This window comes from Paroedura picta, chromosome 4, assembly GCF_049243985.1.
Source record: "Paroedura picta isolate Pp20150507F chromosome 4, Ppicta_v3.0, whole genome shotgun sequence".
Classification (NCBI taxonomy): domain Eukaryota; kingdom Metazoa; phylum Chordata; class Lepidosauria; order Squamata; family Gekkonidae; genus Paroedura; species Paroedura picta.
In genome coordinates, this window is record NC_135372.1 from 1,174,650 (window position 1) to 1,196,071 (window position 21,422).

Genomic DNA, 21,422 nt, shown 5'->3' on the forward strand with positions numbered 1-21,422 from the left:
GAAAGGCGACCAGGAAATGTTTTCAATAAACAAATAAAAATCAGTAGCAAGCCCATGTAATTTCTTTGCTCACCTGTGGCAATGAAATCAGTGGGTTGAACTACTGAACCTGTTGAGTAGAAACTCCTTCAGAGCTGATCTAGATAAAGAAGTGAGCAGTGACTCGAGAAAGCTCCTCCTCCCCTGGACTCTGGGGGCCATTCCGCACTCGTTCAAAATTGCACAATGGTTGCAAATTGAAATCGCTATTAATTTGCTGTTATGCACAACGTCGTTGACAATCTGCAACACTCCTGAAACCGAACCGCAAAAAGCGCTTTGTTGTAGCGCTTTCAGGGAAATCCCAAAAAGTGGATTCACCCTCCGGAAAGCACTACACTCTTGCAACCAATCTGCAACACTAGCAGGAAAGTTCTGTGTGTTACCATTGTTGCGGTTTCTGCAAAGTCCCTCCCCCTGGCTCTCTCCTCTGATCTTCCGACGAAGTAATCACCATTTTTTTTTCTCAGCGCGAGCGGAGACCAACACACCAGCGAGCCTTCGTTTACCCAGCGAGGCTTCCCCGGCTGCAGGCCCTCCCCAGAGCTGTTTTAAGTCACCAAGCACCACACAGCCCCATTTGCTGGTTTATTTTCTCTTTATTTCTCACTTTACTTTCAGCCGAAAATCACACCTGTGCAGGGGGGGTGCATTTTTTTTCACTAGGGGGGAGCGTGGCAACGATGAAACGGCAGCTAAAACACCACCTGCTAGCTAGATGGGTCTCTCCGTTGCAATGAATCAATGCAGATTCGTTGCAACGTGTTTTTTTTTTAAACCTTCCTTAAAGGGAAAGGGGCTTTTCGGGAGCATGATAACGGCCGCCCATAGGCTGTTCATTTGATTGACGGCCAGGGGCGGGACAAAGCTCGGCAATATCGCTTCCTGGCCAGCGATTTTTGCCGAGACCGGAAACCTGTGGGAAACAATAGAAACGCAACTGGATTCCACTACAAAGGCAGGTATGCATAATGACGAATTCCACTATTTAAAATGGGGTTTTTTCATTCTGAAACCAATATGCTACATAGATCCTGGTGCGGAATGGCCCTGGCTTTTCCTGTTCCTTTGGAGCAGAGATCTTCGGATTTTGTGTGTGTGTGTGTAAACAGGCAAGTGGCAATGTTAGCAAACAGAAGTACTCATGCAGCACAAAAACAACAATAAAGTATTAAAAGGATTGTAGTCGATGCCTGAGTCCATAAATATCAGCCCCTGCATAGTGCAGAATTGGGTTACAGACAAAAGACACTGCATCGGCAAAAACACAACAATGTGTTCAGCCAATTATGAGAAGACAGAAACGCTCATCAACACAGCAAAGCTCACGCTGGAGGTAACATTCAGGCAAAAACGCACAGAGGATGGACAGCGGACTGAAATCTGTTTCAAAGCTGAGTTTGATAAAAACTCCCCAAGTTGTCTGGAGTCTCTTGGCATGCTTACTCCCGGATGATGGGTCACAGCAGCAATAATTCCGAGGAACAAACTTCAGCAGTTCTGCGTATGCACAATTATACCAATAACAGCGAGACAGAATTTGAGGCACCGTTTACTACTCACTAAATCAAGTCTGATTCGGCAGAATCCGCCGTCACTGAGGGTGCTGAATATAATCCTTTTGCTACTCTGTTTATGGTTGTTTCTGCATCACACGGCTTCCGTTTTCTACTGCTGCAGAGGTCAGTCCGTGTCTTTTCCCACTTTACAAACAGCAGCAATGAGACGAAGTTTGGCTCAGCCCCACAGCCTCTCTTCACCTTTTTGCTGTGTCACTTTTGTCTCCCGCCTTTTTGCACTTCTCCCCCTCCACAAGCGCTGCTGGAATGGCGGAAGAGAGCAACGCGTCTTACACACGACTCTCTTCCACCTGTCAGTCAATCTGTCAGGATTGTAGAATCTCTGTCATAAATTAGCCTGAGTTCCTCCATGTCAGTTATACTGCTTAATTGAACCTGGCGCCTGCTAGCCCCGGCCTTGTAGTTTGTAGCAATAAAATAGAATAGTGATGTTATTCTAACCTTATCTTGTTATGGGCACACAGGGTTGTTGTCAATTCTCTCAAGGATGGGAGTTTGGAATCCTGTTGTTGTTTCACATATGTCTTTCCTCACTAACCCCCCTCCTTGGGAACTGTCAAGTTTTGGGCGGGAGAAATGTATTGATAAGCTGAGGCAAATCTGGCTTCGAGTCAGATTTGACTTTCAGTCCAATGCGTATAGTGCTAATCAATAAAACTATTTTCTTTTTGAATAAGTTTTGTTGTGAGTTTCCTGTGCGTCTGACATCAAGTCAAATCTCACAACTCCTTTCACCTGCAAAATGCAGGGCGAGGGACATACTTTTTCTGAGCAGGGAGAGGGCCTGGATTGGGACCTCTCCCAGGGCGACGGCGCGAGTGCCGGCCCGCACAGCTCGGGCATGATGCGGGCAATCTCGGGGACAACCCCGGGGCCCGAGGAATTTTTGGAACGACACGACACCCAGCGCAGGCGATTGTCTAAATACGACCGCCCTACTGGGGATGAGAGGTGGCCGGAGCACCTGGGACTGCCTAGCTACGCGCTGGAGCCTGTGGGTGAGACACAGGACTTGCAGTACAAGCTGGACAGGGTGACTAACTGGCTGCAGGATCTTTCGGGTCGGTTGGATCCGGAGGAGAAGCGCCGAACGCAACGCCTGCTGAAGGAAGTGCTCGGTGGTGGTGCGCACGATACCAGCCTGCGACGAGTGAGTGGTGGGCTTGCACTGCGGGAGCACGGCATGGCGGACACGCAAGCGGCAGCGGATGCTGAGGCGTTGGCCAGGGCCAGGGCGCAGCTGGAAATCGAGGCGGAGGCAGAGGCTCGAGCGAGAGCGCAACGAGAACAAGAAGGCGAGGGCGAGGAGCGAGAGGACGAAGGCGGCGCGGGCGGCGATGGAGCCGGAGGAGACGGCGCGGACGGAGGCGAGGACGCAGCGGCGGCGGCAGCAGCGGCGGCGGCGGCGGACGTTGCGGGAGCCGAGGCGGCGGCGGCAGCAGCGGCGCGCGAAGCGGCGCGAGCGGCAGCGCGAGCAGCGGAGGCGGCCCGGGCAGCGGAACGAGCAAGAGTGGCGGCGGGGAGGGGACGAGGCATCGGCCGCGGTGCAAGACCCCCAGTACCGGCCCCGGCACCGGCGGATTGGGGCCCGGGGCGCCTACCAGCCCACCTCCGGGGTGTGGAGATGCGGAGCACCTATAAATTCAAGGCTAAGTTTTCCGGAGACCCCTCCGATTTTCCTACGTTTCTGGTGCACCTCCAGGCCTACATGATGGAAATGGGGTTCACTTTCCAGGACGACGCTGAGAAAGTGCGTTTCGTGGGCCAAGCCCTAGAAGGCAAAGCAGCCAAGTGGTTTGTGGACTTGTACCGCTATCACCCCCAAGCCATTCGTGACTACAACCATTTCATGAGAGCCCTGCGCCAGATGTACGTGGAACCGTTCGAGCGAGAGACCGCGGAGAAGAAACTCAGGGCTCACCGGCAAGGGAAGTTGTCAGTGGTCGAGTATGCCAGGGAGTTTAAAGAGCTGGCTTCCTCGGTGCCGGACTGGACGGAGCCCCAACGCGTGCTGTCGTTTGTGGGGGGCCTCAATCCTACTCTGGCAGACAAATGCCTCCTCCTGGAAGACCCGCTTACAGTCGAAGGGTGGGTCCAATTGGCTGGGGAGATGGAAAATCGATTGGAGCGAGCTTCGATGGTACAAGTCCTGGCAGGCAAAACCGTGGCGAAAACTTCCACCCCGGCGAAAACCAAGCCCCGAGCCAAGTTGGAGCCGTCTGAGCGCACCCGGCGCATGGAAAAAGGGCTGTGCTTGGGTTGTGGCCAAGCGGGGCACTTTCTCGCAAATTGCCCCACAAAAGCAACAGCGACCCCGAGGGCCGTGAGCAGCGCCCCACCGAAAGCCCAGCCCGCCAAGAAAACCACTCCCAAGAAAAGTGCCAAGTCTCTCCTGGTGCCAGTGGCTGCCGTGCCAGCAGTGGACGACTCGGAGGAGGGAAGCGGGCTGGAGGACGAGGATCAAGCCGAGGAGCAGTCGGGAAACGAGGACGGTCTGCTGTAAAGGCGCCCCGCCAGCAGGCCGCCAACAGGGGCAAACGCGTGGTGAGTGATTCCCCCTTACTACTCCTTCCTGCCAAGCTCTCCAACCCCAAGTCGGGGAAAACAGTGGGAGTCCGGTGTATCGTGGACTCAGGGTGCACCCAATCCCTAGTGAGCCCGGCACTGGCCGAGACTTTGGGGGTGGGAAAGGTGCCGCTGAGGGAACCCTTGCCCATCACCCAATTGGATGGGAAATGTGCTCCCGGAGGGGAGGCCACGGCGAAAACGCGCCCAATGGACTTGGACATAAAAAAACATTGGGAGCAAATCCAGCCTTTGGTAGCCCCTCATTCTGCCTTCCCTTGTGTGTTAGGGTTGGATTGGCTGAAGGAACATGACCCCCTAGTGAAGTGGAAAGAAGGGACTGTGGACTTTACCTCTCCCGCCTGCGAGCAGCACGCTCGACCGCGGGATTCCCCACTGACGGGGGTTGTGGCCGCTTTGGGATCGGGGGGGGCAGCGCTCCCTCCTGAGTATCGAGACTTTGCTGATGTGTTCGCGGAGGTAGAGTGCAACCAACTGCCCCCCCACCGTAAAACTGACTGTGCCATTGAATTAAAGAAAGGGGAACCACTCCCCAAAGCCAAACTTTATTCCATGAGCCCCCGGGAAATGGCGGAGCTTAGGGAATTTTTGGATAAGAACTTGGCGAGGGGTTTTATTAGACCGGCCACATCTTCATTGGCGGCCCCGGTCCTTTTTGTAAAAAAGAAGGACGGTTCGCTACGTTTGTGTACTGACTACCGTGGGTTGAACGCGGTCTCCACCTGCAATGCCTACCCGCTCCCCCTGATAAAAGACTTGTTGGGCCACTTGGGGAAGGCACGAATTTTTACGAAATTGGATTTGAGGGAAGCCTATTACCGAGTTCGGATCAAGAAGGGGCACGAATATCTAACGGCTTTTAACACCCCCCTGGGGCAATTTGAGTACACCGTAATGCCGTTCGGCCTCGCCGGCGCTCCGGGCGTGTTCATGAATATGATTAATGAAATTATGCATGATTTATTGTACCAAGGGGTGTTGGTTTACATTGATGATATTCTTGTGTATTCTGAGAATGTTGAGAGTCATGCTGATCTGGTACGCGAAGTGCTCAACCGCTTGCGGAAGCACCAATTGTTTGCTAAACTGTCTAAATGTGAGTTCCACCGCGATGCGGTGGAGTTTCTGGGGTTCCGTGTCTCCCAAGCGGGGATTGAGATGGACCCTGGCAAGGTGCGTGACTTGCTGGCTTGGGAACCTCCCCGCACCAGGAGGCAACTGCAAAGCTTCTTAGGGTTCGCTAATTTTTACAGGACTTTCATCCCCAATTTTGCCAAAGTGGCGTTGCCCCTCACTGACTTGTTGAGAACCAAACAAGGGGGAAAAACGGCGAGCCGCCCGGGGACGCCCCTTCTGTGGACTCCCCCCTGTCAAAACGCATTCGACAAACTAAAGTTGTTGTTTACGTCCGAACCAGTACTGGCCCATGCTGACCCTTCTAAGCAATTTACCGTACAAGTAGACTCCTCGGACGTAGCAATGGGGGCCGTGATCCTCCAAGAGGGGGAGGACGGAAAATTACACCCGCTGGCCTATCTGTCAAAGAAATTCTCGGGGGCAGAGCGAAATTGGGCAATTTGGGAAAAAGAGGCGGCTGCAGTAAAATTGGCCCTTTCCACCTGGAGGCATTGGCTAGAAGGATCCGCGATCCCATTTGTAGTCTGGACGGATCATAAAAACCTTCAGGCACTCAAGCAGCCCCGATCGCTTTCCGCCAAGCAAATGAGATGGGCAGAGTTTTTCGCCCGTTTCAACTTCTCCCTAAAGCATCTGCCGGGTAAAATGAACTTTTTGGCAGATGCATTATCACGCCTGCCCCAGTACAACAGCAAACGAGACCCATTGGTGGACACCGTTTTCACCCCCGCCCAACTAGGGATGGCCGCCGTGACGCGCAGCCACGTAAAGACTGATACGCCCATCCCAGGGGGCTGGGTCCAGAAGGAGATGTCACAAGATCCGGAGTTTGGCTCCCTCCGCCCTGATCTGACTGAGAAGGGGGGGCTCTTTTTTAAGGGCGAGAGACTCTTTGTTCCTGTTGCGGCCAGGGGAAAAGTTTTGAAACTTTGCCACGACGCAAAAACTGCTGGACACTTTGGTTTTGTGAAAACTCTGCACCTAGTCAGGAGACAGTATTGGTGGCCGTCCCTGCGCAAAGATGTGGAGAAATATGTGCAGGGATGCCCTATTTGTATTGCCTCAAAACCGGTTGGAGGCAAGAAAAAGGGGCTATTGCAACCACAGCCCACCCCCTCTCGTCCATGGACAGATGTCACTATGGACTTTATTACGGACCTCCCTCCCAGCCATGGGAACACCGTTATATGGGTGGTAGTGGATGCTTTTTCAAAACAGGCTCACTTCATTCCCTGCACGGGAGTGCCTTCAGCACCAAAATTGGCTTCTCTTTTCATTGAACACGTGGTACGTCTGCACGGGATCCCGACACGTGTCCTGACGGATCGGGGCCCCCAGTTCGTTTCTAAGTTTTGGAGGGAACTCCTGAGACTTTTGGGGGTGGAGCAAGCCCTCACTTCGGGCTATCACCCTGAATCAAATGGCCAGACCGAAAGGGTAAACCAAATCCTGGAACAGTACTTACGTTGTTTCATCAATCACCAGCAGGACAATTGGGTCTCTTTATTACCGATGGCTGAATTTGCCTACAACAATGGGGTTCACGCCTCAACTGGGGTATCACCTTTCAAAGTAGTGTATGGGACTGATTTAGCAACAGCCCCCACCTGGGAGCTCAGCTCCACTGAGGCTCCTGACATAAATAAATGGGCATCCACCATCAGTACAGGTTGGCCAGAAATTGTAGCTAGCCTCAAGGAGGCAAAACAAGCCTATAAAGCTCAAGCGGATAAGAAAAGGGTACCTGCACCTGATTGGAAAGTGGGAGACCTGGCCTATTTGTCTACTAAGAACCTGAGGTGCCAGCAGAAATCAAAGAAACTTGGCCCTAAATACGTGGGGCCATTTAAAGTGATAAAACTGATTAATACTGTGACTGTTGAGCTAGCTTTACCAAAGACTTATAGGAATGTGCATCCGGTTTTTCATTCCAGCCTGCTGCGGAGAGCTCCGGTCCCAGACGAGTGGCACCCTCCTCCAGACCAGCCTGTGCCGATTTACATCGACAAAGACACCCACTATGAAGTCAACCAAATTTTAGACTCTCGTTTGCACAAGGGTCGCCTTCAATATCTGGTCGATTGGAAAGATTTCCCCTCGGGGGACATAGAGTGGGTGGAGGCAGGGAATGTGAAGGCACCCCGCCTTCTCCGGGCTTTCCATCGAGCATTTCCTGATTGTCCTCGCCCGGTAGATGCCGGCTAGATGGGGGAGTGAAGTTAGTTTTAATGCGGAGGGATGTCAGGATTGTAGAATCTCTGTCATAAATTAGCCTGAGTTCCTCCATGTCAGTTATACTGCTTAATTGAACCTGGCGCCTGCTAGCCCCGGCCTTGTAGTTTGTAGCAATAAAATAGAATAGTGATGTTATTCTAACCTTATCTTGTTATGGGCACACAGGGTTGTTGTCAATTCTCTCAAGGATGGGAGTTTGGAATCCTGTTGTTGTTTCACATATGTCTTTCCTCACTAACCCCCCTCCTTGGGAACTGTCAAGTTTTGGGCGGGAGAAATGTATTGATAAGCTGAGGCAAATCTGGCTTCGAGTCAGATTTGACTTTCAGTCCAATGCGTATAGTGCTAATCAATAAAACTATTTTCTTTTTGAATAAGTTTTGTTGTGAGTTTCCTGTGCGTCTGACACAATCCAGGCAGCCAATCCCTTTTCCCCGTGTTTTAAAGGACCCACAATGGCTGCTCATTCTTTTTTTAAACTTCATAGTTCTCCGTTTAAACACCTATGTGCATATAACTTTAAAAAATTATCCTTGTTCCGGATTTTTTTGGGAGGGGGGGGACTTTAGAGAGTCATGTTTAGTGTTACAACTGTGGGGGGGGGATTATTTCTGGCATCGCCTGCACGCTTGTCCGCCTATTCAATGCTCCAGGTTGTTAGACCTTTTAAAAAAAGACATTCCCGTCCCTGGGAACAAGGGAGAGGGAGGCGGGTGCGAGGGTGGGGGGAGGCAGGTGCCTTTAGCATGTTTGAGCCTCCACACCTTCCCTCCGCTGGTTGCCTGCTGGCTGCTCTCTTGTTGCTTGCGCTAAATAGGTTGGGGAATCCACTTTATGTGATTCCCCAATTAGCACTTTAAAATGGAGGATGTAGCCGGCCGGTTCCTGCCCAGCCGCTGGATGTTGGCGATGTCCTATGGAGGGGCCGGAATATAACAACTACATAAGGTCAGCATTTCACTACATTTAACGGGTGCGGAAATGCCTGTAGAGTAACCAGAACGGGGTCCTAGGTATTCATACCCGTTTTCCCAATATTTCTTCAGTGATTACTCCTCTACGTATGTTCTCAGTTTGAAGAAGGCTTAATACAAATCAAATTCTAATGTATCACAGTAGGCATCGGCTCCAACGTGTTTCCTAACAGGAAATACCACCCCATACCGTTAGAGCAGATGCCTGTGTGATACCTTATAATTTGATTTGTATTAAGCCTTCTTCAAACTGAGGTATGTTTTGAAACAAGTTTCATTGAATTGGGGAAGCTTATGAATAACTTGTTTGTATGGGCAAAATTGTTAATGTGAATATAGACCTGCATTTCAGAATATATATAATCACTGAAGAAATATTGGGGAAACAGGTCTGAATACCTGGGACCCCGTTCTGGTTTCTCTACACACTGGAATAAACGTTTGAGAGACGTATTGAGCACATAAGAATTGATTTGTCAGCCGCCCGATTTCCCTTGCTTTTTCATGCATTGCCCCTCTCAACTTTTTTTCTGTTGAGAAACTCCTGAGACATTCTCCAGGCTTTGAGAAACCCCAGAAGTGCTGCAATGGGGCAGAATAGGGTTGGGAAGCAGAGCTGTGGACACGCCCACCCGGGGCCCCTTCCCTTCCCACCCCCTCCAGGCCCTGCATTGGCCATTTTGGGAGGAGGGGGACCAGGTCAACATCACCCCCCCCCATAAATGTTTAATTAATTTTTAAAAATAGATAAGAAATTCACTTCCCCTCCCCATTCAGGAACCCCTTCCAGGGTCATCACGAAACCCCCGGGGGGTGCCACGACCCCTGCTTGAGAAAGCCGGGTCTCCAGCATTTACTTGATGTTGTTGCTCTGGGGGGTGTTGTTATTTGGGAAGTGTCCCGTCTCTTGCAGGAGAGCCAGCTTCCTCGGCGTGGGACCTCCTCTTGGCCCCACAAATCCGAGGCGACCGAAGGCAGCTGTTCCCAGCGGCTTTCCAATAATCCTTGCTGAGACATTGATGGCGAACAATGGGGGAGCTTTATTCTCCCCTCTGCCCCAGTCCCCCTCCCTCTCCCAGCCCTTCAGGTTCTCCCCCTCCCCGCTAAAGCAAGAGTGGACATTGTCTTCGGACAGGCGGGCAAAGAGGCTGCTTCTCAACAGGACTGACGGCCGACGGGCACATCCCGCCCCAAGTGCTCTGCATGCTGGAAGAACGGTTTTCATGAATGAGATCGGATGATATCCATCGGGTGTGTGTGTGTGTGTGTGTGTGTGTATTGGTGGTGTATGTGTGTGGCATTTCTCATCAGGTCCCTTGGGCGCTGCAACAAGGGGAAGGGAAGCAGGTCACGGAATACTTTTTGCAGATTATAAATCTCGGTATGAAGTTGTTGCCCACCTAGCAAAGGGGGGGGGGAGCAGACTAGCCCCACGAAAGAACTTTCTTCCCCCTTCCCCACATATGCTCTTCTCTCCTCGGCCAGCTCTTCTTTCTTGCACTGCTCGCCCAAACCAAAGCTTAGCCTTTCTGTCCCCATCGTGGCTTCCCTCTAGCTGCCTTTGCCTGAACAATCTACTTCCTCTGCTCCAGCTAAGCATCCCGTGTTCTTGGGCCTTTTGCCAGCCTTTGGCTTCACCCGCCAGCTCTTATTTCAACGGCATGAGGACTCCTCCGCCCAGGAACCTCACAAGGCTGGCTGGAACCTGGAGGGCTCTGAGTTTTGGTCCACCTTATTGAAGGACTGAGCCAGCGCCCGGAGCATTCAGAAGAATCATGCTCACCCCAAAAACAGAAGGCAGGAAACCCTGCAGGACTCCACTCTGCTTGTGGAAGGGTCTTCTAGGGGTAGACCGGAGACAGAAGGGCCATGGAGTGAGGTGATTTTCGTGGGCCTGAAAAGCGTCGTACAAGGAGAGAAGATTTGCTCCTGACTGTTTTGCATGCAGTGTGTGTGTGTGTGTGTGTGTGTGTGTGTGTGTGTGTGTGTGTGTGTGAGTTTGGATGTGTTCTTTGTTATTTTTGTATTCCTTTGTCTCAGACAATCGGTTCTCTTTTGCTGGAGCGAGGCTTGTCCATGTTGGGTGTTTTTTTTAAATATTTGTGCACGCTTCTACCGCCTGCAAGACGAAACTTTTCTGTGCTGCCCAGCCAATCCTGATTTGGCTCCCAGGGATTGTACCCCTAACCCAAAAGATGCTTCTGGTCAAATTTCAGAGGGGAGAAGTGAGGCAAAAGGCACCCGTCATTCCCTGCTATTTGTGCTGTTTGCCCTTATTCTGACAACCCCGTCTAAGGACGCTTCCTCAGTTCATCCCTTCATCCATTTAGAACCCAACATGCTTCTTTTACGTTCCATGCCTGGAAACCCGACCCCATTAAGACGAATGAGTTGTGGAAGTCCTACGGATGCCTGCCTCTGGGTGGGCCCTGGAAACCCCTGAAATTATGGTTACCTCCAGCCTACAGAAATGAGTTCCCCTGGAGAAACAGATGCGTTGAAGAGAAGACTCTGAAGCATTGAACCTCACTGGACCTCTGTCCTCCCCAGGGCCCAGCCCCAAATCTCTACGAGTTTCTACCCAACCTTCATATCCCCCCACTAGTGGTCAGGGGGACCTGGCAACCCTAGGCCCTTCAGTGATAGTGCCTCTGAGCATCTGCAGAGTCCCTCCATCAGAACACAGCTATTTTGAAACAAGGTGCCAAGTGGCACACTCTTGAGCACTGCCTCTGAGGATATACAGAGCGCCTTTCTATTGTGCAGAGAGTGTTACTTCATTGGTCCAGAGATGGGTCTGAATGTGCTGAAGAATCTGGTATTATCCATTCCCTTTGCTGCCTTGAGCCATAGGCTACAGGGAGGGTTGCCAACCAACAGGTAGGGCGTGGAGCTCTCCCAAAGTTACAATTCAACTCCAGACAAGAGAGATCAGTTCTCCGGAGGAAAGGGCAGATTCGGAGGGTGGACTCTGTGGCTTCACACCCCTCTGCTCCCTAAACCCTGCCTGTCCTAGGCCCTGCCTGCAAAACTCCAGGGATATCCCAGCCTGCAGGGAGAAGGAACTGGAGCAGGGAGGCTTGAGGGCAGCATGAGGGCTGGAGAACTGAGAAGCCCATGATCGAGTCTTCAATTTACTTAAAAGCAGCTGCAGGGCCAGGGAGCAGGATCTGGGTCCAGCTCTGGCCTTGGGGAAGGTCTCCACATGGAGACAGGCAATTCCCCCACCCTGGTCACAGCAAGCAATAATCCAAACCTCTTAGAAACTTAAAGGAAATTACAGATGGTAAGAGACCTGGTCGCAGGTCAGTCACGGGGGTTGCCCAACAGTAAAAAGGTTGAGGAAGGCTGCTATATACCCTTGTCCGAAGGGCCGTTCACTCCCTCGGTCTGGCCAGGGAGGACGTTATGCATGTGCAATATCACACAGACTGTGTCTCATGTTTAATGTTGTTTTTGTTCTTCTTAACGTTCACTTAATAATAAATATCTGTATTTTGATTTTTATACATATTTGCTGCTTAACCTTTGGCGTTCCTGGAATGGTTGCCAGTCTTTTCAGCAGGCCCCCTCAGTTCCCTCTGCTTGGAAGGGGGAAGCAGAATGGAGGGTTTGAGTCCTCATTCATTTCAGTGCGGGGTTCTTCAGGCAGGCTGGTCACTGTTCCGCCATGTTATAATTGCTGGCCTCAGCCATGGGCCAGGTGGGCCAGGGGCTCTGTCCTGCAGGCCTCTGGACTGTTGAGGGTCCTCGAGGGTCCTGCTGTCCCTAGGAAGAGGGTTTGGCCAGGCCAGGGTCAGACCACAAAGACCCTGCTCAAGGCCCATCGTACTTCTTTCGTGCCAGGGATCCTGTTTTATTATTATCAAATGTATTGCCTGCCACTCGTGGCGGGTTACAAATGTCCAGTAAAACCCCAATAAAACCCCATTAAAACGGACAGCAAAAATTATAATAAAAACAGAACAACATGGCAGTAAAACCTCCCCAGCCTTCTCCCCCCCCCCTAAAACTCTAGGGGGAAATAAAGAGGGTTACGATGGCCATGGACTGCTGAGTACACCAGGGGGGTCCCACAGATCTTTCTTGCTACCCCCAGCCTCAACCATAGACCTGGTGGAAGAGCTCCGTTTTGCAGGCCCCGCAGAATGCTGAAAGCTCCCACAGGGCCCACAGCTCACCTGGGAGCTATTCCACCAGGGAGGGGCCAGGACCAAAAAGGCCCTGGCCCTGGTCAAGGCTAGTTGAGCTTCCCTGGGGCTGGGAATAACCCATAAATTGTCACCCGCAGAGTGTAAGGTGGTCCCAGACCTTCGCAATTGCTGGTCTTTTGATCTTAGTGATCTTGGGGGGGAATAGCACAAGAGGCGGCCCCATAGATACAGGGGTCCCAGACCGTTCAGGGCTTTAAATGTTAAGATCAGAATCTTGCATCTGATTCAGTCTCCAATCCGGAGCCCGTGCAGCGGGGAGAGCCCTGGCGTAATTTGTGGTCTTCACGGCTGCCTTCTAGACCACTTGGAGCTTCCTGAGCAGTTTCAAGGGCAGCCCTGCATAGAGCAAGTTACAGTAGTCTAATCTGCAGGTGACCATAGTAGGGATCAATGTGGGTAGGCTGGGCACCGAGAGAGAACGTCGTGACCTGAGCCTCCCTAGATAGGGGGCCATCCAGCTTCACACCCAGACTTTTGAAGGTGGCGGTCAAGGGCCAGGAGTTCTACTGCATCTCCTTTGGCATGCTGGTCCAGCCAGAGGACCTCCCTCTTTGCTGGATTTAACTTCAGCTTACTCCTTTTGAGCCAAGGACTCTGGGGGTGTAGATGGGTGGCCACCCATCAGCAGAAATAGTTGGGCATCACCAGCCCAGCCTGAAACTGCAGACTAGTTGGGCAAGGGGGCACATGTAGATATTAAACAACATCAAGGAGAGAATAGCTCCCTGCAGGGCTCCACGCACAAGGGCTTACTCTCTTCCCTAGTGCCATCCCTGGAAGAAAGGTCGCAGCCAAGTTATGCCAAGAATCCTCGTGTCAGCTAGGCACTGGGCCAATACCCATGATCGACAGTGGTAAAGTCTAGCAAAAGCAGACCCGCCAACCCATCTAGATCCAACTGCCTCCTGAGATCATCTGTGAGGGCGGCCAGAGCCCTCTCTACCCCATGGCCAGGGTGGAAACCAGAATGGAATGGATCATGAATGGAATGCATCTCCTGAAGGAGACTTTGGAGTTGGCCCTCAACTGCCCGCTGAACCAAGGGCAAATTTAAGTCTGGTTGGGTTGGATTTGTCCAGCTCCAGATTGTTCAGAAGTGGCCTAACCACCTTTACTCTCTGCCAGCTGATGGGCCCTAGCAAACTGTTAGGTTTAAATGGCTGGCAGCCAATTCAGTGGTCCACTTTGCTTCCCCTCTCTTGAACGGGGGCAAGTGAGATGGACAGCTGATCAGTAGAGCTCAATATGCTCAAATAAGAGCCATAAAAATAGCCTTTTATTTGGGTCACCTATATCGGTAGTCGAAACATATCAGAGAATCTGCATTCAGCTTAGAAAATACAAAAAAAAAATTACGTTTTTCTTTTTCTTTTTCCAGGTTGGGTGATTTGAGTGCACATGTCAACTCTGGACATGAAACAACAACAGCAGTTATTAGAAGGGTTTTGTTTTTTGTTTTGCAAAAGAACTCCAGATTACTGGTGCTGTAGACATGCTGCAGAAATTGTTTTTTCCCATTTATCTGTCTCGGCATCTCCTGGGTTGCACTTCTGCTGCACCGTGCTGCCATTGCATTATGCAGGTCTTCCACTTCCATGCCACAAGACTGGCAGTTGACAACCGCACTGAACAAACATCTCCACAAAGACCAGGACAACACTTCTGTCTGAGGCGATGAGAAATTGAAAGGTGGATGCCATTTTCAGCGGCATGCCTGCGCTAGAAGAAATTCACCACCCTCCCCTTCCCGTTTCAGGGGACCTGATTCTGACCAGAGGAAACCTTGCACCTGGACCGTCTGCTGTCCCCGTCCTAGTCTGGTTCTTCTGGCCCCTTTTGCAAACATTGATCTCAGAATCCCTCCCATCCCAGAAGCCGCCGCTTAACCTTGACCTAGAACTGTGGACTGCAAACAGGGCCTTCCTACTCAATGCCTCGAAGGTTAATGGAATTCCAATTTGCAAGCTATAGAAGGTGGTAATGCCTGTTCTTTTATGTCTGCTAAACAGGGGTTGCCTCAAAGAGGCATAATTTCTAATGTTCCACATGACATGAATTCTAACTGGCTTAGCCGTGATGAGTTTCACTATTTACTCCTGTGTAATCTCTCCCTAACGACATTAAAAAATAAAAAGAGAGAGAGAGGAAAGTAGCTATTTTACAAGTGACATTTTACGCAGGCAGAGGGGGAGAGAGAGGAAAATGGTAATTTAATATAGATAAAAAGAACAAATTAAGAGGGTTGAAAACAGACGCTTTAGAGGCAAGGCAGGGGGGGGGGGATATTAAGGAAGATAAATCTGTCGGTAGTTCCTGGACCAAGAGAGAACGTGGAGTGCTTTGGGGTCGTGGTTTTTAATTAATATTTTTATTATTGCAAAATTTCTTTACTGAATGCCCCCCACAATTAAAAAAAATAAAATTGAAGATTCAAGAGATGCTTTGACCGCGTTTGGAGACGGGGACTATGATGTTCCATTTCACTCATGTTGACCTTGAAATTAACCCACGGGGGGGGGGGGAGGGAGGGGGGGCTTGATTCTTAGGCCATGGCTGGGAACGCAGTTTAGGAGTGTCGGACTTATTGTATTGGCCACAAGCCTTTACAAACATCACAAACACAGATGCATGCAAAACACAACAATGTTACAATAGTGGAGGAAATATAATTAATAACAATAGCGATACATACAAGAGAATACAGATATCACTCCAGGGTGACTCCAGCGCTGCTGCTCTAATCCTTGCGGCTGCGACAGGCAAGTGGGTCTTGATCTGACAATGCGCAGATCACTTGCTCAAGATCTGCGGCCCCAGAAGCCATCGGGGTAACCGACCAAGAAATCTGTTTCTAGGTTCCACACGAAAATAACATTTCGATATTTCAGAGTGAAGCACGGGAGCTGGGCTCCGGCAGCCGACGGGGCTTGCTGGGCCTATTGTGAGGGGGAGGCGTTTATAAAACGGTGGGGTTAATATGGGTCCCATTTGCAGGGGGGGGGGAGTTAAGTCGTTTGAGACAAGGTTCAAGTGGGTCGCCGTGTTGGTCTGACGGAACACAACAAAATCCCGCAGCACCCTTAAGACCAAGCAAGACTTATTCAAGGCGTGGGTTTTCCAGGGCAAGCACTCCGATTTCGTTTGAGGCAGAGCAACGCAATGACCATTTGCAACTGGAGCATGCTCCCGTGGGAATCCTGGAGAATCCAGGCGTAAATGAGTGTTATGATTGCTGCAGCACTGCAAGAGCGTGTACGGCAGCATGCAGGTACGACCCCCCCCCCCCCCCGTCTGTGTCTTTTGTTTTGTTTTCTGGCCTGCCGCTCACCGTGTCTCAATGAAAAGTTTAATCTCCTTCAAGTCTGCACATTCCTTACGAGTTCAGTGGGGTCATCTAAAGCATTAAGAAGGAGAAGGGGAGGCGGAGGTTGTCCTCCCTGATGAAAGAAAAGTTGTTCCTGAGATGCCAGTGGATCCTGCCCATCAAATTCACCTTCCTTTCGGAGTATTCGGCTGCTATTGAAGCCATGGCCACTAGCGACCTCAAGCCTTCAGCAGGAGTCAGTCTACCTTAGCATGCCAGTTTCTTTGGGCAAAGAGCTGTTCCTGTGGCCTTCCTACCTGACCTATGGGCTTCTCAGAAGGATCAGTTTGGCCCCGGTTGGAAGAACGCAAGGAGGGCTTGTGGGCTTAGCCAGCCAGACAATGCAGTTGGCCCCTTGTTGCTCCAGGAATTGGAGGTACAGAGATGGGTCTGGAGAAGACCTGTGCACCCCAGGTTTCACCTTAACATTCAGAATTTTTATCTATTTAAACATTTATACCCTGTCTTTCTCAGTGTAAATTAATTAATTTTAGTTAATTGTTTGCTTGATTAATTTGTATCCAGCCCAAAATCTCGGGCTGGTTAACAAGGTAAGAGTTCACAATTGTAAAAGTAGAATAAAAATATAAAATAGGGTAAGATGCCCATACAAGATGCCCTTCAAGAATTCCAGCGGGGAGCTGTGTTGGTCTGAAGAAGCAGAACAAATTTAGAGTCCAGTCAGGCACCTTTAAGAACAACCAATTTTAATTTAAGGTATGAGCTTTTGTGTGCATGCACAATTCCTCAGGTACAATATGCAATATCTGAGTAAGTATGTGGGCCCACGAAAGCTCATACCTTGAATAAAAAGTGTTGGTCTTAACGGTGCACCTGGACTCTAAATTTGTTCAGCTCCTCCATAAAGTCAAGAACCAACCCCCGTCATTGGTCTCAGCGTGTGGGAATTGGGCAACCTGGAGGGAAGATGACAAATTCTTACCCCAGCAACTGGGGAGGCAATAAACTGAAACCAATACATACAGATAAATGGACCCACCTGCAATTGGCTTTGAAGGTCAAAAAAGTTGTCTGGGCTAATTTTCTCCTTATACTATGCGTATGCTATACGATGAACAAAGACATTCTCAAGGCCCAATGACAGGGCAGGCCCTGGTTTCTCTTCAGTGCCCCTGCTGGGAATACTTCCTTCCAAGTTCTTTATTGGCCTGTCTTCCCCTGCTTGCACCGCCTCTCTCAGCGCATTGGCTGACCCGCTCTGATGTCACAGCAGGCCCACATCAGCAGGAGATGTCATGGTTTCCACTACCGCTGTCTGAGCCATTCTTATGTGAGTAAAGTGGATAGTGGGTGGGGTTCCATTAGACCAGAGGTCTTTAAGCTTTGTAAGTCTGGGGAACCTTTGGGGACATTCCGCACCCCGTTAAGGTAGCGTTATACTTACCGTATAAAGACACCAAATTTTTGGCATTTCACATGACGTCGCTAACCTCCCGCATCTGGCCAGCAAACTTAAGGCTGCATCCGCCATTTTAAAGCACTAGTTGGGGAATCGCATAAAGTGGATTCCCCAACCTAAAATGCGCAAGCTACAGGAGCACAACCAGCAGGCTAAAGAAATGGATGGGGGTGAAAAAGCGCTATCTCCACCTCCAATGTCCCGCCCTCGCACCCGCCTACCTCTCCCTTCTCCTAGGGACAGGATTTTTTAAAAAGTGAACTGCCTGGAGCAACGAGTAGGCATTCAATGGTGCAGACAAAGGCAAAAAAAAAATTCCCCCAAATTTATAGCACAAAGCATGTCTCTCTAAGCTCTCCCCCCAATCAGAAATGAGATTTATTTTTAAAAGAAGCAAGCATCGTGATTCCATAGGCACTGGCAATAAAGAAGCACTTTGCATCTATGCATAGGCATTTCAACAGAGAACTATTGATTTAAAAAAAAATTAGCGGGCATCGTGGGCCCTTTAATACATTGTGAAAGGGGATTGGCTGCCTGGCTTGATTGACATGTGAAAGAGAGTCACGTATAAAACACATTGTTCTCTTCCGCCATTTCAAGCAGGGATATGGAGTATAAGAAGCACAAGAAGGCGGCAGATGAAAACAAGAAAGCCAGAAGGTGAGGAATGTCCGGATGCGCGATAATATTTAGCGCTATGCCATTAGCTATAACCCGCCACGAGCCATTTGGGAGTGGCGGGAAATAAATCGAAATAATAATAATAATAATAATAATAATAATAATAATAATAATAATAATAATAACAACAACAACAACGTTAGCATAATGCTATTAGTTTCGATGTGTGGAAATGCTCTTGTTATTCCCCACCAGGAGGTGGAGCCAGCCACAAAATGGCAGCTGTGGTTTACTTTCAGGCACACAATGAAGATCTTTGTTCTATGCTGGCAGCGGCTGCCAAAGTCACATTTAAAAAAACTGGCACAGTCAAGCAAATCTCCAACCAGAGGCCTTGCAGGCAAAAGCCCCACCTGGCTCCACCCACTTCCAAAAACAGTTGTATGGGCCAGGAAAGGCATCCACGGCCGTCCTTGAGACGATGAGCACTGCCAGGCCTTTGGCTGACAAAAGGTGCCAAAATTCTGTTGCTGGCTCGCTTGGCTGACCCCACTCCTTTCCTTTCCTTTCCTTTCCTTTCCTTTCCTTTCCTTTCCAACTCAGTCCCTAGCCCATGCATTTGAGGCATCTGTAAAAATGGAATATTGAGACAAGATTTTAGATGTTTCACCATCTTAACTATTGATGAACAATGGATGTTTTAATGGGATGATTTTGTGAACCGCTCAGAGCCCACCAGTCAGGAAGGGCAGCATACAAGCCTAATAATTAAATATTGGGGACTCCAGTCTAGGAACAGAATTGCGAAGTCCCTGAGAGTCCTCTGTGGAATTATCATGTCCAGATCACGTGTCCAAATACATCATAAGACAGAAGCAGAAGGCTGGAAAACTGGGCTAAGATGAATTTCAACAGTGAGAAATGTAAAGTTCTTAATTTAGGTAGGAAGGATGGGTGAGACTTGTATTGGCAGTACTGCGTAGAAAAGGATCTGGGGGTCTTAGTAGACCAGACACTGAACATGAGTCAGCAATGTGACTCAGTAGCTAAAAAGGCAAATGGGATTTGGGGCTGTATTAAAAGAATTATCATGTCCAGATCACGTGAGGTGATGTTACCACTTTACTCCACTCTGGGAAGACCTCACTTGGACTACTGTGTTCAGAGAGTTGGACTAGATGACCCTGGAGATCCCTTCCAACTCTACAATTCTATGATTCTAACTGACACCTTTCCCTGGTCTCCAAGAATTATGCTGGAAAAGTATACGAAACAGCAAAACGAGACTTGGTCCCCAACAAAGACAGCCCCCCCCCTCCTTTTTTCTTTCTTTCTTATTCTTTTAAAAGAAAATCAAGATAAATGAAGACTCTTAAATCAGGGGGCTTCTTAATGGGTGGTCCGGGAAGCTAATTTAAAGCGTTTGATTATTTTTGCTCGCTGGTAGCGCAGTAGGCCAGAGGGCCCGGCGGGAGGCCCAAGTTCAAATCATTTACAAGCCAAAACATGGTCTGGGAACAGAATCATCTTTAACGCTCCTTGCCCTCCCTCTCCTCTGCAAGGGAAAATGATGGGTCACCCAGGGGTTTCTTCCTCTCTTTCTCTCTCTGCCGAACACGGGCTTATTTTTATTATCTTCTCCGAATGTGGCCCCAGCTGGGTTCTCAAACAGCCCACATTCCCGAGTCACCAATGGAGGTTAAATAGAGTCATTCCTGCTAATTAAACCGGTCCCTGCGATCGCTTGGCTTTGGACTGACAGGGTAATCAGAAGAGTTAATCGGCAGTCTCACTGCAGACGGCAACGAAAGGAAGACACCAAGAGAACTGGGGCCGGCTGGGTAGACCCTGGAGGCCACCACCCTGAGGCCACTGGTCTGAGCACAAAGGGTTCCTCCCCAACTCAGCCTGACAGGGCTGATGAACGGATAAAACTGAGGGAGGGAGGGAGGGAGGGAGGGAGGGAGGGAACCCGCCTTTTTACAAAGCCCCACCCCCCCACCCCGATTCCTTCTATTTAGCATCCGGTCGGCCAGTACGGCTCAACCATCCGCCGCGACAGCTGGGGCAACAGGAATCGCCGAAGTTGTGTTTGAATTGAATTTTATAATTTTACCTTGTGATATTGTGACTTGTGGATTGGTTTTATGGTTTCAAAGTGTGTAAATCGCCCCAGATGGTTTTCGAGAGGGGCGGTAAACAAAACAACCAACCAAGCACGATATTTAGCATTTGTGAAAGCTCCATGTAATGTTTCCTTTGGGGACTCCAAGTTAGTATTTTCAACTTGGGGTTTGGAAATTCCTGGAGATCTGAGGGTGAAGCTTGGGCAGGGGGTGGTGGTGGGGGGGGGGGCTTGGGGAGGAGAGGAGTTTGCAGTTCCCCATTTTCTGGAATTCTGGGACATGCCCAGGCCTGACTGGAGGGTGGCAACCCAGTGGCGACCTGTAAGGTAGCCAAGACCCACTTTGGATGCTATCAGAGGTTAAGGTTTAGTCAGCAGAAGACCATGTTAACCTCTGTACAAGTTATCCTGTTTTGCTGGAGGAATGCGTGCTTTCATTACCCGCATTTTTGAGAGGGATACCAAAGGGAACACAACCCTGAATATAAGTTGATTCCCCCCAAAATGCTAATACATAGGCTTTTTTAAAATAAATGACTGTGCATAACTTTAACTTGTATGCAAATTTAAAACAGTTCTTTTTCTTGACAGCACATGAGGGGAAATGCCAAGGTAAAAGTTAAATAAACATCAAATTGTACCCCCCCCACACACACACAAACACACTATCTTACCAAGTGCTTCATGTCCTCTCTTACTGGGCTGCCAACAGGACCTCAGCACCCCATGCCTGCCATGTCCCAAACGCTACCCATCGTGTCTCAAATCTGCCCACCATCGTTAGACACTGACTGAGAACCTCCCAAGGGGAAGTATTGGTTACTACTCACAGATGTAGTAATACTCGTGTCCCGGCCTGAATTCAAATCCCAGTGAGAAAGGGGTGAAGAGCTGGAACTTTTCGGAGAATTTCAGAGGCCCGTTGGCTGAATCGGGCCTGTTACATTCCCAGCGTTTGAAGCCATTTTGCCGGTGGTCGCAGGTGGCGTGGCCCTCATAGTTGACCATGTAGAGGATGTACCGTTCCATGCGGTCCATGGGGAACGGGATCTCATAGTGCGGGCAATAGATGTCCAGGTAGTCATTGATGCTCACCTCAACCGTGTAGTCCCCTTGATGGAATC

At 49.9% G+C, this 21,422-nt stretch overlaps 1 protein-coding gene across 1 annotated transcript in view; it reads right to left on the reverse strand.

Annotated features, from left to right (window-relative positions):
* EFNA2 (ephrin A2) overlaps positions 1–21,422 on the reverse strand; it is a 196,138-nt gene that overhangs the window by 17,455 nt on the left and 157,261 nt on the right. The window contains exon 3 of the mRNA XM_077331436.1: positions 21,129–21,421. Within this exon, the coding sequence (XP_077187551.1) occupies positions 21,129–21,421 (293 nt within the window). The remainder of the gene's footprint in view (positions 1–21,128; position 21,422) is intronic.